The sequence below is a fragment of the Cryptotermes secundus genome, unplaced genomic scaffold, assembly GCF_002891405.2.
Source record: "Cryptotermes secundus unplaced genomic scaffold, Csec_1.0 scaffold1552, whole genome shotgun sequence".
Taxonomy (NCBI): domain Eukaryota; kingdom Metazoa; phylum Arthropoda; class Insecta; order Blattodea; family Kalotermitidae; genus Cryptotermes; species Cryptotermes secundus.
In genome coordinates this window covers 124,528-139,442 of record NW_019721780.1, presented here as the reverse complement: position 1 = coordinate 139,442, position 14,915 = coordinate 124,528, and the positions used below count along the sequence as shown (strand labels likewise).

The window sequence follows — 14,915 nt, the reverse complement described above, 5'->3', positions numbered from 1 at the left end:
ACTTGAGAAATGTGCTAACAGTGGACACACATGAGGTCTGACAATAAATTTCATGAACTTGTCACTATGTGCTTGCCATGGCAGCAACAGACAGAAACCTCAGTATGGTTTGATGACATTGGCATATCAGCATTTCACAGCTGCGTTGTTGTTGTTGATGAACTATGGCAGCCTTTTTCTGAGTGGCATCTATTATAGTCTGAGTGTGTTTTGGTGTGCCATTGCAGAATGTCAGAGCTCAAATCAGAGTAATGAATGAACATTAAATTTCTTGTCAAACTTGGCAAGAATGGAAGCAAAACCCTCCCTGTTCACTGGATTTAGATCCCCATTGACTTTTTTCTGTTCTCGAAGATACAGGAAACATTGAAAGGAAGATATTTTGATGACAATGATGATATCATGAGTAATACAGCGGCAGCTCCAAGGCAATTCCACAAAACCAGTTAAAAATTGTTTTGAAGGGTGGACTAGGTGCTGGCATCGGTGCATAATTTCCAAAGGGGAGTACTTTGAAGGTGACCACAGTGATATTCAGCAGTGAGGTATATAGCACCTTTACTGCAATGAGTTCGTGAACTTTATTGTCAGACCACGTACATACAACTCACCTCCTGTTCAGCCTCTGCTCCAGAGAATGTTACTGGCATAGGATCCTCTTCAACATTTATATCAATCATCTCATTTCCATCATCAGATGTTGGACATGTCTTGGCAATCCAACCAGGTTCAATCTTCAAGGAATCCACACCATTCTGTAAAACCACTGTATCATTACCAATCACAGTTGTGCTCTCTCACATCCTGAGATAAGATATACATTCATTACAACCACTTCACACAGTATCAAGCTGATAACAGCTCTTCTGTGCAGTGAGTGTTGAGCAATGGACATGAAGCTGTCATTCTCAACAAAGACATTATGACAGTGACTCTCACTCAGAACTGGTGGAATCTAGTTCCAAGGAACCTCAACTTCATTCCACCCCACCCAGACACCAATCAAATGTCCCACTTTGAAGGTCTACACAATAATAATTGTCCCGTTGCATGAAAGCCCTTGTGTGGTGACATGTGTGTGTAGCATAGGGGAGGATTTTCATTTGTATGTATGTACAGTCTGTTTCAGTGTAATCATTACCTTGTACTATCTGTACAAATAAAAAACCTCTAAATCAGAGTTCCACCACAATATGGGAAGGAAGGCAAATTCCAGAAAGGCAACTGCCGTATATTCATACTTATATACACTGTATTTTGTTTAATTTATTGAATCTATTATTGTTAAAGGAAAAAACGATTTTCATACTAGTATAAACGTATAACTGCAGGATTCAGAAATTTATTATCTCAGTACAAATATTATGTTTCTGGTCATTATCCATCATCCTGTCCTTGTCTAAAAACACTGTCCTATTTATCTTTCAAAACACAACTCTCTGGAGACTGGATTCTGTCTCCATCTTCAGGTAAAATCTACTTAGTTGGGCCCAATTGACAGAGCTAGTCTGAGTCTCCTGAGTAGGCGTTACCTGAAGACGAAGACAGAATGCTGTCTCTGAAAAGTTGTGTTTTGAAAAATAAAACAGGACGGTGTATTCAGATAAAGACAGGATGGTGGATAATGTCCAGAAACATAATATTTGTACTGAGATAATAAATTGCTTTTAAATCTTAATTTATTTTCTTTTAAACAATCTTACCAGAACATCTTGGCAATAATAGTTACAAGGATATATAAATTTTGTCAACTGTAACATCCTTACCATTTAATTCCTCTGATTTAAAATACAGCACACAGATTCGGTTTTCAAAGACCCTAACCCCAGACATGAACAATTAATTTATGTTCTTCTGTTCTGAGGGGGCATATAACAAGCCCCTACATAAGAGAACGTGACATGCTATTGGCTTTTACATGTTTTGCTAGCAGATGGGAACAAAAATAGGAAGCAATGCCATCTTCATTTCACTGTGAATCCTATCTAATTTTGGGGGCTTAAGACAAATGTGACAGCGACTGTGAATATCGTTGTCTTTTGAGTTGCGTTGTCACACAGTATGGTAGCCAGGTACCAAACCATGTGGCATCATATTCCAGAACACTGTAACCTTCTCACATGAAACTTAAACATGAAACTATGCAAAACGAATCTGGCACTGCATAAGCAATCTGCAACAAAAAGCAGTGATTTAAAGCCATTTCTTACAGAGCCCTTCACAAACTCAGTTCAGCATAGGAGATGTGGAGAGACAATACACAATTCTGGATATCTGTGAAATGTGCCTAATGATGGACATATAGGCATACAACTCACCTCATGTTCATCCTTCATTTCTGGCAATGTTATTAGCAGAGGATCCTCCACCTCTTGAGTATCTGACACTTCAACTTTTATGTCAATGACCTGAGTTCCATCATGAGAAGATGTTGGACATGTTCCATCACTCAATCCAGGTTCAACCTTCAGGAAATCCACACAGTTCTGTAAAACCATTTTACATTTATCAACCATTACTGTGTTGTCATGCTACATGAAATAGGGTACACTTTCATTACAACCATTTTGCAATGTGTGAAGCAGATATTGGATGCTGTGATTTATGAATTGTGGAGATTAGTGATGGTGCTGTAATTGCTTGTATTTCCAAGTCATGTGTATAAGTGGTCAATAAATCCATTCACCCATCCAAACCCCTTCTACAGTCACTCCCAAATTGTCACACCGATAGGAAAATGTTACTATTCTCAGTACTAACTGATATTGCAGGTGCTTTTAAAAGTTTAAAGCTTTTAGCAGGTTGACGTTTCAAAGATATAGTAAATGCTACCATTCACGCCATGTCATGTTGTGGGCATGTAAAAGGGAAGAGATGGAGAGACACAAACATGTCAAGCTTAGGAACTCCGAGATATGATGAGCCTGCTGGACAAATCATATAAACTATTACCTGAAGCTGCAATTCCACTTGAGTTTTCACAACATCAGACTTCGACACAACTGCTTTCACTGAAAACTAATCTTTTTCACTTGTTTCAATCACTTTCACTTTAACGCTGAGATCAAGCACTATATTTTTCTTGGTGGCCATGCCTACCACTAAATATAAATATAAATATCTCAGTGACATGGTTGTTTGCTACATAATAGTAAACATTTCACTAGCAAGTGTGTATGGATGCCATTGTTTGGCGTAGGGTAGATGAGGATTGGATTGTCCAGTGTCGTCCCAACTCTGTTGCTTGGTGTTCACTCACCTACCCCCAAAAGAGACACCTGCTAATGAATAATACAACTGATGGAGTGCAGTGAGACAGGAAGAACAGTATGGGGGAAAACGAAAGAATCAAGCCCTTGGGGTAGGAGTGTTAAGAATAGTTTCTGCTAAATTCTATTATTTGTTTTGTTTCTGTGTGAGAGTGTTTCTTCTTATTTTGGGTGCATTTATGATGACTTTTTACTAAATTCATGGCGCCAAAAGAAATTTCCCACTGTGGGCAGTTTTCTGTTTAATACAGGGTCTTCTGACAACAGTTTTCACTGTAGTATAAACACAGACACACAGAATTCTGAAACTTGTTACCTTTTAAACAGATCTTACTATAACATTTTAGAAATACAGTTCCATAGATATATAAATTTTATCAACAATAGCATCCTCACCATTTAAATCCTCTGATATAAAATTCAATAGCCAACTCCAGCTTTCAAATCCCTACCCAGCTATGCAAAATGGAACTGGTACTGCACAAGCAATGTGCAACAAAATGCACCATTTAGAAGGAATTCTTAGGGAACCCTTCAGCAACTCTGTTCAGCACAGGATATGTGGAAGGACAGATGGAGATAGGAAAGAAAGTACACACTTTGGATACCTGTAAAATGTGCCTAACAAAGGATATGTGGACGTACATCTCACCTCATGTTCAGCCTTTATTTCTGGTAATGTTATTAGCAGAGGATCCTCCACTTCTTGAGTATCTGAGACCTCAACTTTTATGTCAATGACCTGAGTTGCATCGTGAGAAGATGTTGGACATGTTCCATCACTCAATCCAGGATCAACCTTCAGGAAATCCATACAGTTCTGTAAAACCATTTTACCCTTATCAATCATTACAGTGTTGTCGCATTACATTAAACAAGATATACTTTCATTGCAACCATTTTGCAATGTGTGAAGCATATAATGGCAGTTTCATATAGACTTTTTTCTTAGCATCTAATACAACCATAACAATGCAGTGATTTCATGAACTGATATTCACTCAGGTAGTGCAGAAACATCCTGCCCTTTTTGGAACCGAAAGGTTCACTGCTATGTTCACAAGGGTCTGTCACTGGTCCCCATTCTGAATCAGAGGAATCCAGTCCCTACCCTCCTACTTTCTTCTCAATGATCTCTTTTAACATTCCCCTTCCAGCTGTGCATAAATCTCCCACAGGGTATCTTTCCTTCAGAATTTCCAGACAAACTTCGAATGCATTTCTGATCTCTTTCAAATGTCCTATATGACCCTTCCATCTCATCTTCCTTGATTTCATCATCCTGATCTGTGGTTATGAGCACCAATTACAAAGATATATACTATGCATTTGTCTCCTATCTCCTGTAATTCCCTCCCTCTTAGGTTCTCATTTTATCCTCAGCAGTCTGTATGTAAACACTGTCTGTGTTCTTCTTTTATTAAAAGAGCAAGTTCCACAGTGATGGAGAACAATGGATTAGATTACAGTTTTGTTCAGTTCAGTCCTTGTATTTTTATGGTCATTGCCAGAAGCTATGAATGTTTGGACATCAAGCATACTACTATTCCACTGTGCACAAATGCATTGTTTTCTCCATCTTGCACTGATAAACTTGTGTCTTCTCACACTATTTCAGTATGCACGAATGCTGTGCAGCTCTTCCAAACCCACAATCACACTCAATGCAATGAGGCAAAATGCAGACTGAGTGAACTTTTGGCATCCACAGACTTTCATACGGGCATTCTCATTCTGGAACCTTCTGGCCAGCAGCACGTACTGCGCAGTCTGAGAACAGTCTTGGAGCCAATGGTGGGATGTGAAGGCATGCACCACTGGCATCTGACCTGTCTTCCATCTGCACTTGGTCAATGTGGCAACAGGAATAAAAGCATGACTCCTGAAGAAGGGTGATGGCTCCAGGGTGCCTACTGACTCGTGATTACTGAGAAGCACCATCAGAACAAATGGATTACAGACAGTGAACTTATTACTCGTACATGTACACAGAATATAACAAAAAAGAGTCTATTTCCACTTGATCCATGTGTTCCACACCACTAATCAAATGTTCTGTTTTCAAACAATTTGATTGGTTCATATGTTCATTCACATTTCATAATAGAGTAGCTAATTATGTAGTTGTGTACAGATACAGTGCCTTGATTATAACTGACAGACACATAGCAGAAAATGCTCATGATTCATTTTAATGTATTGTCTTTGAATTCACCCCAAGGGATATGGAGGACATAAAAGTAAATTGGGATATCTGGTCAAGACCTGAAATTCATACCGGGTAGCAGTGTGATAGGATATTCTGGACAATTCAAGAAATTCTAATGCAGGTAAGAGAGAGTAGATTTTGAATTCATATAATCCAAATGAAAACATCACACACAAAGTACAGAACATGCATAAGGGGCAGTCAAATGAAAATGGGTCACGATGCATAACTCACCCAAGTTGGTAACACTGGAATTTCCTTATGGTACAAACATCTGGTGGGGACTTGGGAAAGCACAGTGACGTGTCCTTGCACACTAGTCATTTGTTTACTGTGCTGGAAGTAAGGTTATCGCTACGTGCAGTAGTCCAACATCAGTAATGGAGGGGGGTAAAGAAGAACAGCGAAGTGTAGTGCGTTTTTGACTGCTGAAGGAACAGGAGGATGAGAAAGTCATTGGTGCATGACTGTTGTTTACGGTGAACACAGCATGTCACGTTCGCGTGTGCTGGCATGGCATAAGAGATTCCAAGAGGGACGTGTGTCACTGCAAGATGATGCTTGCCCAGGACAGGCTTGTCATCACTCCTGATGTTATTGCTGTGTTGGATGGTCATATCCAGGCAAACCGAAGGATTACTGTGGAAGAAATTAGTCTTTTGATGGGAATAAGTCACGGTTCCATATATGCCATTGTGACGAAACACCTGCTGTACTGCAAAATCTGCGCACAGTGGGTTCCACATCAACTCACGGAGGAACAGAAGACTCAGAGAAGGGCTGCATCACTGGATCACTTGCAATGATACCATGAGGAAGAGTATGTTTTTCTGTCCCATGTTCCCACTGGGTATGAAACTTCGTGCCACCATTTTGAACCTGAGAGCAAACAGCAGAGCCAACAGTGAAAACACGTGAATTCTGCCCCACAGAAGAAATCCAAAGTCTCACACAAAAAAGTGATGACGACGTTCTCCTTCGACTGCAAGGGCCCTCTGCTTGTCAGATTTCTTGAGCATGGGGCCACAATCAGTGCACAGCTCTATGAGGACACTTTGCAGAAACTGAGATGTGCCATAAAGTCAGAATGTCCTGGAATGCTATTGAACGGCATTATCTTTCTTCATGATAATGCGCGCCCCCACACTGTCAACTCTGTGAGGAATATGCTACAGAGATTTGGTTGGGAAGTGCTTCAACATCCCCCTTACAGCCCAGATCTCTCCCCATGTGATTTTCACATTTTAGGAGACCTGAAAAGAGACATTCATTGACATCAGTTTGCATTGGATGAAAACGTGTGTGGCTGGGTAAAGATGTGGTTCCTTAGACAGCCCACATACCTTTCAAGGATGGGATTGACTGTCTTATCTCCCAGTGGGATAAATGTATTAACAGTTTTGGAGATTACTTTTGAGGTAAGAAATGTTCTTTAATATATTTTGGTTTCTGACCCGTTTTCATTTGACTGGCCCTCATATTTTCAATACTGTCAATGAAAGGATCTGCATAATAATCTTATTTTATTTTTCTACACATCACAAATGAGTGACAGGAATTAAAAGACTGACATATAAAATATTCCAATACCATGGTGTCACATAGTATCAGGTTAACTAAAAGCCAGAATAGAAACACAATCAACCATGTGATGCACTCATACCATCCATACAGAATTAAAAAGGTGGAAAATTATATGCCTGTCAAAAAATGAGCATAGTTGGCACTATGCTACAAGCTGGAAAGTTTTGGTTAGTCCTTCCAGCCACACTATGGTCTTGGAATCGACTCAGTGTCTAACAAAAATGTGTACCAGGAATCTTCTTGGGGTGTTAAAGGGCAGCTGGTGCGTAAGGCTGATAATCTTACTGCCATCTGTGAGCTGTGTCTAGAAAATGTGGGAGCCTTGACATCTCACAGCCCTATGGGCCTCCACGGCCTGTTGCACATGCAGCTTTACCTTTCACATTTAAATCCAGAGAAAAATAAAATAAAATAAAAAAGTATCTTTTTTTTTTGCCTGCATAAAAGAACAGGGCACTCACTGTGGTTTCCATTAGAGCAGCATGTATTTCTTCAACCCTCAGTATTACAACTTTGGGAACTCTTGTTGCAAAAGACTGCAGGATCTTCTACAGCCTTTAAACTCATTCATAACACATGATGCTCGCTGGATATTGTAAGAAGGTGGCTTGCAAGTATTCCACTGACACTGTTTGACTTACAATAACCGCATCAAACTTACAAGGTTTGCAAAGATCCTGGAAGAAAATACATTGACTGTAAGTGATGACTGAGTATATATCACATTACATGGAAAAATGTATTTATACTTCTAACAGGCTAAAGAAATTTACTAGGCATTTGAATATACAGTACCTTCATGCAGCTGGTATTAGAACATCCAAGTTCTGAGACTTACTAATACTGAAAGCATGTTCACCACATAGCAGCAACACACATACATTGAGGCTCAAAAGAAACAGTCAAAAGTGTAGACAAATTACAGCAAGCCATGTTGAAACTGCATTGTCCTGCACTCTACTTGAAAACTAAAACATTCCACATGGCAAAGATTACCTACTAGTGGGGCAAGATGAGTATCTTCACAGTAGATGATGAAATTTGTTCCATGAGATGTGTGTATCCACCCAAGATCACAGTATGTTTCTTCAGCCTGGAAACTTCAATTCTTATGAAAGATCTGAGATGTTCTAATTTTGTTTACATCAGATTCATCAGCCTTCAAAGTGCTCAAGTCATCATTGAAATACTTCAGTACATCTACATATAGTCACCTCACAAGCCCCGTCACAGACATATTCTAACATGACAGCGGCCCTCCAATTGTGTCCGGATTATTCAAATGAAAATTGTTCAGTGCTGCTAACAACAGTACTGATCTGGTTAAATGCTGGTGTTCCAGGTGAAAAATCCATTCAAACAGGATCAATGAGCTCTCATTTAGGTCAGGACTCTGTTCTGGGGCCATTGCTCTTTTTGATACATATATAAATGATTTGCCAAATACAATAAATAAAGAATCAAAACCAATTATATTTGCTGATGACACCAGCATATTGGGCTGCAAGTCAAATCTTAAAGAATTTGACACTGCCCTAAAAGAAACTCTTGAATCAATCAATAAATGGTTCTCTATAAACTCGCTAATTTTGAATCTAACTAAAACGAGTTGTGTCCAGTTTTTAACAAAACCAAATGTACTAATAAGCTTAAATATTAAACATGGTGATATCCAAATTAATAATACGAATACCTTCAAATTCCTTGGGCTAACAATTGATAGTACTTTAACATGGAAGGAACATATCAAACAAATAGCCAGCAAATTGAGCTCGGCTTGTTATGCTATAAGAGTTTTAGTCTCAATATTGTCTCTAGAGAGCTTATTGATAACGAAGGGGGACCCAAAAATAACTGGAAACGACCTGTTGCGCGCGCATGCTTTGTAGTTACGAGTTGTGCTGGTAGGTGGTGTTAGCTGGGGGTCCCCTGCGACTGTTAGTGAGTTGGCGTCAGTCTGAGTTAAGTGGTTTGTCTGTGGTGCTCTGTTGTGTGCGTTCCTGTTTCAACCCTTTGGCGATTAGTGAGATGGCCGACCAGAAGGAACAAAGAGTGTGCGTGAAATTTTGCTTTCTGTTAGGGAAAACTGCACTTCACTCTTCAAGTCGCGGCAAACATTCACGCGGTTTTCTCTTTGGTCATCTCCGAGCAAGCGAGGAACAAATTTTCCAGACACCCGTCTCATGTGCAAACCTTTGGTTAAAATTCGCTGGACCGTGCTCCATGAGGTGTTCGTTTCCTCAGAAAGTTGGTCAATGGTCTTTCGACGATCTTCATCAATTTCATGCACACTCTTTGTTTCTTCTGGTCAGCCATCTCACTAATCACCAAAGGGTTGAAACAGGAACGCACACAACAGAGCACCACAGACAAACCACTTAACTCAGACTGACGCCAGCTCACTAACAGTCGCGGGAGACCCCCCGCTAACACCATCTAGCAGCACAACTCGTAACTACAAAGCATGCGCGCGCAACAGGTTGTTTCTGGTTATTTTTGGGTCCCCCCTCGTATAATGCCTACGTTCATTCTATAATGTCATATGGCATAATATTCTGGGAAAATTCAACATATAGTACACAAATATTTAAAATTCAGAAAAGAATAATTATGGCAATAACGAAAGCATGAAATAGGGACACTTGTCGGCCTTTATTTAGGAAATTAAACATTCTTCCTTTTTATTCACAGTATATATTTTCAGTATTGGTCTTCATAGTTAAAAACATAGACAAGTAAGTAGCAAATTCACATATTCATAACATTTATATGAGACAAAGATATGAACTACATTATCCAACTTATAAATCAACCAGGGCTCAAAAGGGAGTATCTTACACTGGAATTAGAATATTTAACAAATTACCACATAGTATAAACATTTTTATGCAAGATTTAAATAAATTCAAATATTCCCTTAAAAAATTTTTGCAAGTGGGCTCTTTTTACTCTCTAGACGAGTATTATGAATGGGAAACACGAGATGATTGTGTTAATTATAGATAAGTGAATCAACAGTAGTCATTTTTAAAACTTCTATTGCAGGATACCTATACTTTTTTAGTTATGATTTTACTCTGTAATAGACAATGTTAATATGTATTTTACTGTGATAATAAGTTGCAGTGCAAGTTACATGCATGTTGTATTTAATTATTTAATTGTAGGTGGCCTCTTTTTATTTTTTAGGTGAGTGTTATGAATGGAAAATAAGGGATGTTTGTGCTAATTACTGATAAATAAAACTACACTAGTCATTTTTTAAATTTTTATTGTATGCCCATAACTCTTTGGATATGATTTTGCTCTGTTATTGACAATGTTGATATGTATTTTGTTATGATAATAAGTTGCAGTCCGAGTGTTATATGCATGCTGTGTTTAGTTATAGCATTGTATCATCAGTTATTGCAACAATGGTTGTGGATGTTGTAATATCTTAATGACGTTGTCCTCTGGATTGATTTTATTGTAAATAGGGCTTGGACATATTCTATATCTGGTGGCGCCATTGCCAAATGTAGATTTGATGAACAAAAATAAACTGAATTGAATTGAAAAAAACAATGTGAATTCACTGCATAACATATGCCATGTACAGAAGTGCATATGTCTCAAAGACAACACTTGTGGAATAGTATTTAAAATTCTGTTCAGGGTGGCTGGGGACACACACTTTTCTTCGAGGGAAGCTGTTTGTACAGCCCCATAAAATACAGACCTGTCACTTCCAAATATTTGGTTGCCCTCTAAAAGCACACGACTTCCCTTCAGTTGGGTCAGATAAAGATGTCAAAAGCAATAGTTCGCAGCAGCATCTCAGGGAATTTTTTACACAAAGGATGCACTGGCTAGTGTCTCAAAAAGATGCAAGCCTCCATGCTTATGGAAACTATTCTTAATGTGCACTACATCCCCCCCCCCAACAATCCCCAAAGTATTTTCATTTGAATAAGCCTCATATTTCACAGTCAACAAAGTCCACCAATTTACTATATTCCAATGACAACTTACAAGTTAAACAATAATAATTTTGATAATATATGAAGAGATCTCTGGGATATAATGCCATATTGTCCACTGAATATCAAAAAAATGTTTTGGAGGAACACGTTGCCTCCATCTTCAGTGTTGAAGAATAAGCCAAGCAAAGTAACCTGGATGAAAGCAGGTGGGAAGCAGGCTACCCACTTTGAAGCTGGTTTCTTGCTAGGCTTATTCTTTGACCCTGAAGATGAATGTGACAAGTTTCTCTGAAACATTGGTTAACTGAAAGATAGTTGATAAATTAAGGTACACATATTTCCTAATATTAAACACATGTAGCTAAATCACAGATAAAAAGTTACTCTTATATGTGGAATGACAATTTACCTGTATCACTTTTGGATGCTATTAATGCTTAGTGAATTTCTTGTGACAGGACCATATAATAGTAGATACAAGGTCTGACAATAAAGTCTGCAAACTCACACCATGTGCTTCCCATGGCAGCAGTGGACAGAAACCCCAGTATGGTTTGATGACATTGGCATATCAGCGTTTCACAGCTGTGTTGTTGATCTTTGGTAGCCTCTTTCTGAGTGCCGTCTATTTTTTACGAGTGTTTTGGTGTGCTGTCGTGAGAATGCTGGGAGCTTCAATTAGATCACTGCCTGTAAGGAAGTTTTCAGCTAGTAAACAAATAACTGGGCTAGAACACCCTCCATATTCACTGGATCCAACCCCCAATGGATTTTTTCTGTTCCCAAAGATAGAGGAAATATTGAAAGGAAGGCATTTTGATGACACTTATGACATCAGGAGTAATATGACAGCAGCTCTGAAGGCCGTTCCACAAAACCAGTTTCAAAATTTTTTTTGAAGGGTGGGTGCATAGCTTCCCAAGGGGAGTACTTTGAAGGAGACTACAGTGATATTCAGCAATGAGGTATGCAACACTTTTACCGCAATGAGTTTGTTAACTTTGTCGTCAGACCATGTATATACATTTCCAAAGGTGGTCCGATTGGTACTGATAATTATGTAAACTGGATCAAATCTCTGATATATTAGGCTCTGTTTACTGCAACAAACGTACATTCATGAAGGTGGCAGAATTCTTTAACACAAAAAACTTCATAACATCTTAAAGATCAAAACTTCACATAAATTTAAACACAAATTTATGTCTTCTTCATTTTGTGATTTTTATTTTGAATTTATGTTTCTTTCCAGTTTGAATCTTATACCTATAACTCTGGTGTCATTTTGTAATGAATACATGTTTGAAAAACTTTTATTCGTTCCTGTTCCCAATACACTTGGTCGTCGACTTACGACCACAAAAAAAAAGATGATTAAAATGTAAAAGTTTTTAAAAATAAATTATAAAGTTGATAAAAACTGTTAATAAATATATGGCCGACATGCGACCTCTCAGTCAGAACGGAAGTCGATGATCCATTGCATTTCTATAGGTATACCGCCTCTACACCTCTCCTTGCGTACACTGGTTCACTCATACTGCTCATACTTTCCCATTTGTTTTGCTTTATCACTTCCGGTCTGGAAAACCGATATTAACGGCCGTGGGGATTCGTTGCACTGACCACGCGACACCCTCTATCCGCAAAAGTTGGCACTAAACTTCGCCGACAAGCGGTGGTCCCTCGGGTCCTTGCGGACTAAAATCACGGAGTTCTTTTTTATCACTTCCAGGCACTGCAAATTCCTTTACTATCACTTATCTACTCGTATATGTCATGTGTACAGTTTTCTGAATTCCTGGCGTAAAGCCAGAAAGAATTTGTCAACTCTTCACTTGGTATAACTTCGATGCCAGTGCTTTACTGTTTTGTGAGATATCATATAATAATAATAGTGTGAAACAGTTCAATATATTTCAATCAGCAGCGGTGCATCCGACACTAAAAAATGTAAAAAAACACCTTGCTAACAGGCTGCGGCGGACTTGAATTTATGTACGTAATAACAACGTGATGATTGTTCAGTGGGACCGAATCATGAAAGTCGAAAACGGTATCAACAAGTATTACTACTTTCTTGATTGTGTGGAGTTATATAATAATAACAGCAATATATGCAAACAGGATGCTACTTAGTAGAAGAAACTTGTATCACTGTAAACAACTGTTATAATACTACACAACCTTGCAACGCACAGAAATATCAGGCACAGTTACCGTTTCGAAACGTTCCGCTAGTCAGACACATGTGCGATTATTAACATATGTACCTTGATTTATACCCAAACTTCTCGTGTCTAATTCAACAACTAACGACAACTACGTTCTCACGCATGTGCATAACCTCAACTGATGCGCCGCCGACTCTCATTTGAACCATTTGAATAACACTGGCTTGTTTTCACGTAGGCCTGTAAATACGGTCAATGTCAATACCACTGTCGCTACCGGTCGCTACGGTCGCTAGTTGGCGTCGATAGAGCGCAAGAAGCCACATTGGTGAAACGAGAAGAGTAATAAATGTATGCATTAAGCACAAATATAACCTCACACAGGGTTTGCTTGAAAAATCGAAATTAGCCAAATATGCGTACGAGGTAGGCCACAAAATATGTTGGAATGAAGGGAAGGTCTTGCAGATCGAGTCCAACACCACACAAAAGAAATACAAGAAATCATCCCACATGTCTCTGCTGGACCATCCCATCACTCACCCTATTGTGAACATCTCTCCCGATATCTCCTATCTGGAGCCCCGTTATCACAGCAGAAGTAAAGAAATTACATCTCCGTCAAGTGTAGTATAGGCCGTGTCATAGCTCAAGCTGTTAGTCGCTGGCTTTCGACCGCGGCGGTCCGGGTTCGAGCCCGTGTCTGGCCAAGTGGGATTTTCCGTTTGTGCTGTGTTCGGCTTACATACCCTATCTCGATGCTGGCTATGGTGTACGGAGATAGGGACTAGCTCCAGCAAGTGGGCTCAATTGAGTAGTTTGATTTGTCTCATTCTGGTCCGTCACACTATTAATTACAAAGTGGATAATTTTCAGTCCAGTGTGACATAGAAGTTTACAACACTTCAGTCTTCATTCACATCACATGTTTCGATTCAAAAGAATCATCCTCAGAGGCGCACCACTACGATCAGGAAACACTGTCACATAAGATGTTTTAACAATATGCACCTAAGCTATGAATAATGCTCACTATATAAATTTTGTCACTATCACAGTTAGTTTTAATGTTTGTCCTAGGCATTCACGATGACGCTTCTTGAAGAGTAGATTTACGTATGATGCTGTTTCTTTTAAGCGTATTTGCTGGGTATTCTGATTGGGATTTTCCACTGCACGCGATATGATGTTCACTTTTCCATACAGTAGCCTCCCAATGTATTTAAAATTGTATTAAAATTTCCATTTGTATGTAAAAAATTAGTTATTATGTTAAAATATCGTGAGCCAACATTGGGTCATGTTGTTTTCCTCCTGATGGTGGGAGATGTCGTTTATTTCTCTTGATTGTATGTTCTTATTATTAGTCATGTAGTTTACGTGCGTGCTGTGTCGTTTGTACTGTTGTGAATAGTCAGAGTCAGAGTCACGTTGCAACTGACGGTCAGTCAGTCTGTCTGTCTTGGTGTCGAGCCCCAGCTGGGGCTCATGACCAGATATTTCTCTTGAGTGAACGTTACCGTCTTGTCCATGTGTAGCGCCCTCTCTGACGAGAGGTCGGGTCTGTCATTTGTTAGTCGGTCTGTAGTAATTTGTCCATTGTCTGTATTTACACATATTTACAGTATACCTATTTCTTGTATAAATGTACAATATTTACACGGCCTCTCAGTCCAGGCTAGGTACAGCAGATTATGCCCTTTTATATACATAT

General features: G+C 39.0%; 1 protein-coding gene across 11 annotated transcripts in view; it reads right to left on the bottom strand.

Annotated features, from left to right (window-relative positions):
• LOC111875794 (zinc finger protein OZF) overlaps positions 1 to 13,449 on the bottom strand; it is a 31,212-nt gene extending 17,763 nt beyond the window's left edge. Inside the window, exons 1-8 of one of the 11 annotated variants that reach the window (XM_033750212.1) lie at positions 12,294 to 12,679; positions 12,010 to 12,127; positions 11,437 to 11,717; positions 8,059 to 8,192; positions 7,524 to 7,739; positions 3,922 to 4,089; positions 2,319 to 2,486; positions 612 to 755 (exon numbers count right to left, since the gene is read on the bottom strand). In XM_033750212.1, coding sequence (XP_033606103.1) covers positions 612 to 755; positions 2,319 to 2,486; positions 3,922 to 4,089; positions 7,524 to 7,535 — 492 coding nt within the window. In that variant the 5' untranslated portion in view covers positions 7,536 to 7,739; positions 8,059 to 8,192; positions 11,437 to 11,717; positions 12,010 to 12,127; positions 12,294 to 12,679. Of the gene's footprint in view, positions 1 to 611; positions 767 to 2,318; positions 2,487 to 3,921; positions 4,090 to 7,523; positions 7,740 to 8,058; positions 8,193 to 11,436; positions 11,718 to 12,009; positions 12,680 to 13,300 lie in introns of those variants that run through there. The other 10 variants (XM_033750209.1, XM_033750207.1, XM_033750208.1 and 7 more) reach the window with 10 other exon arrangements.
• Between the last annotated feature and the right edge of the window lie 1,466 nt (positions 13,450 to 14,915).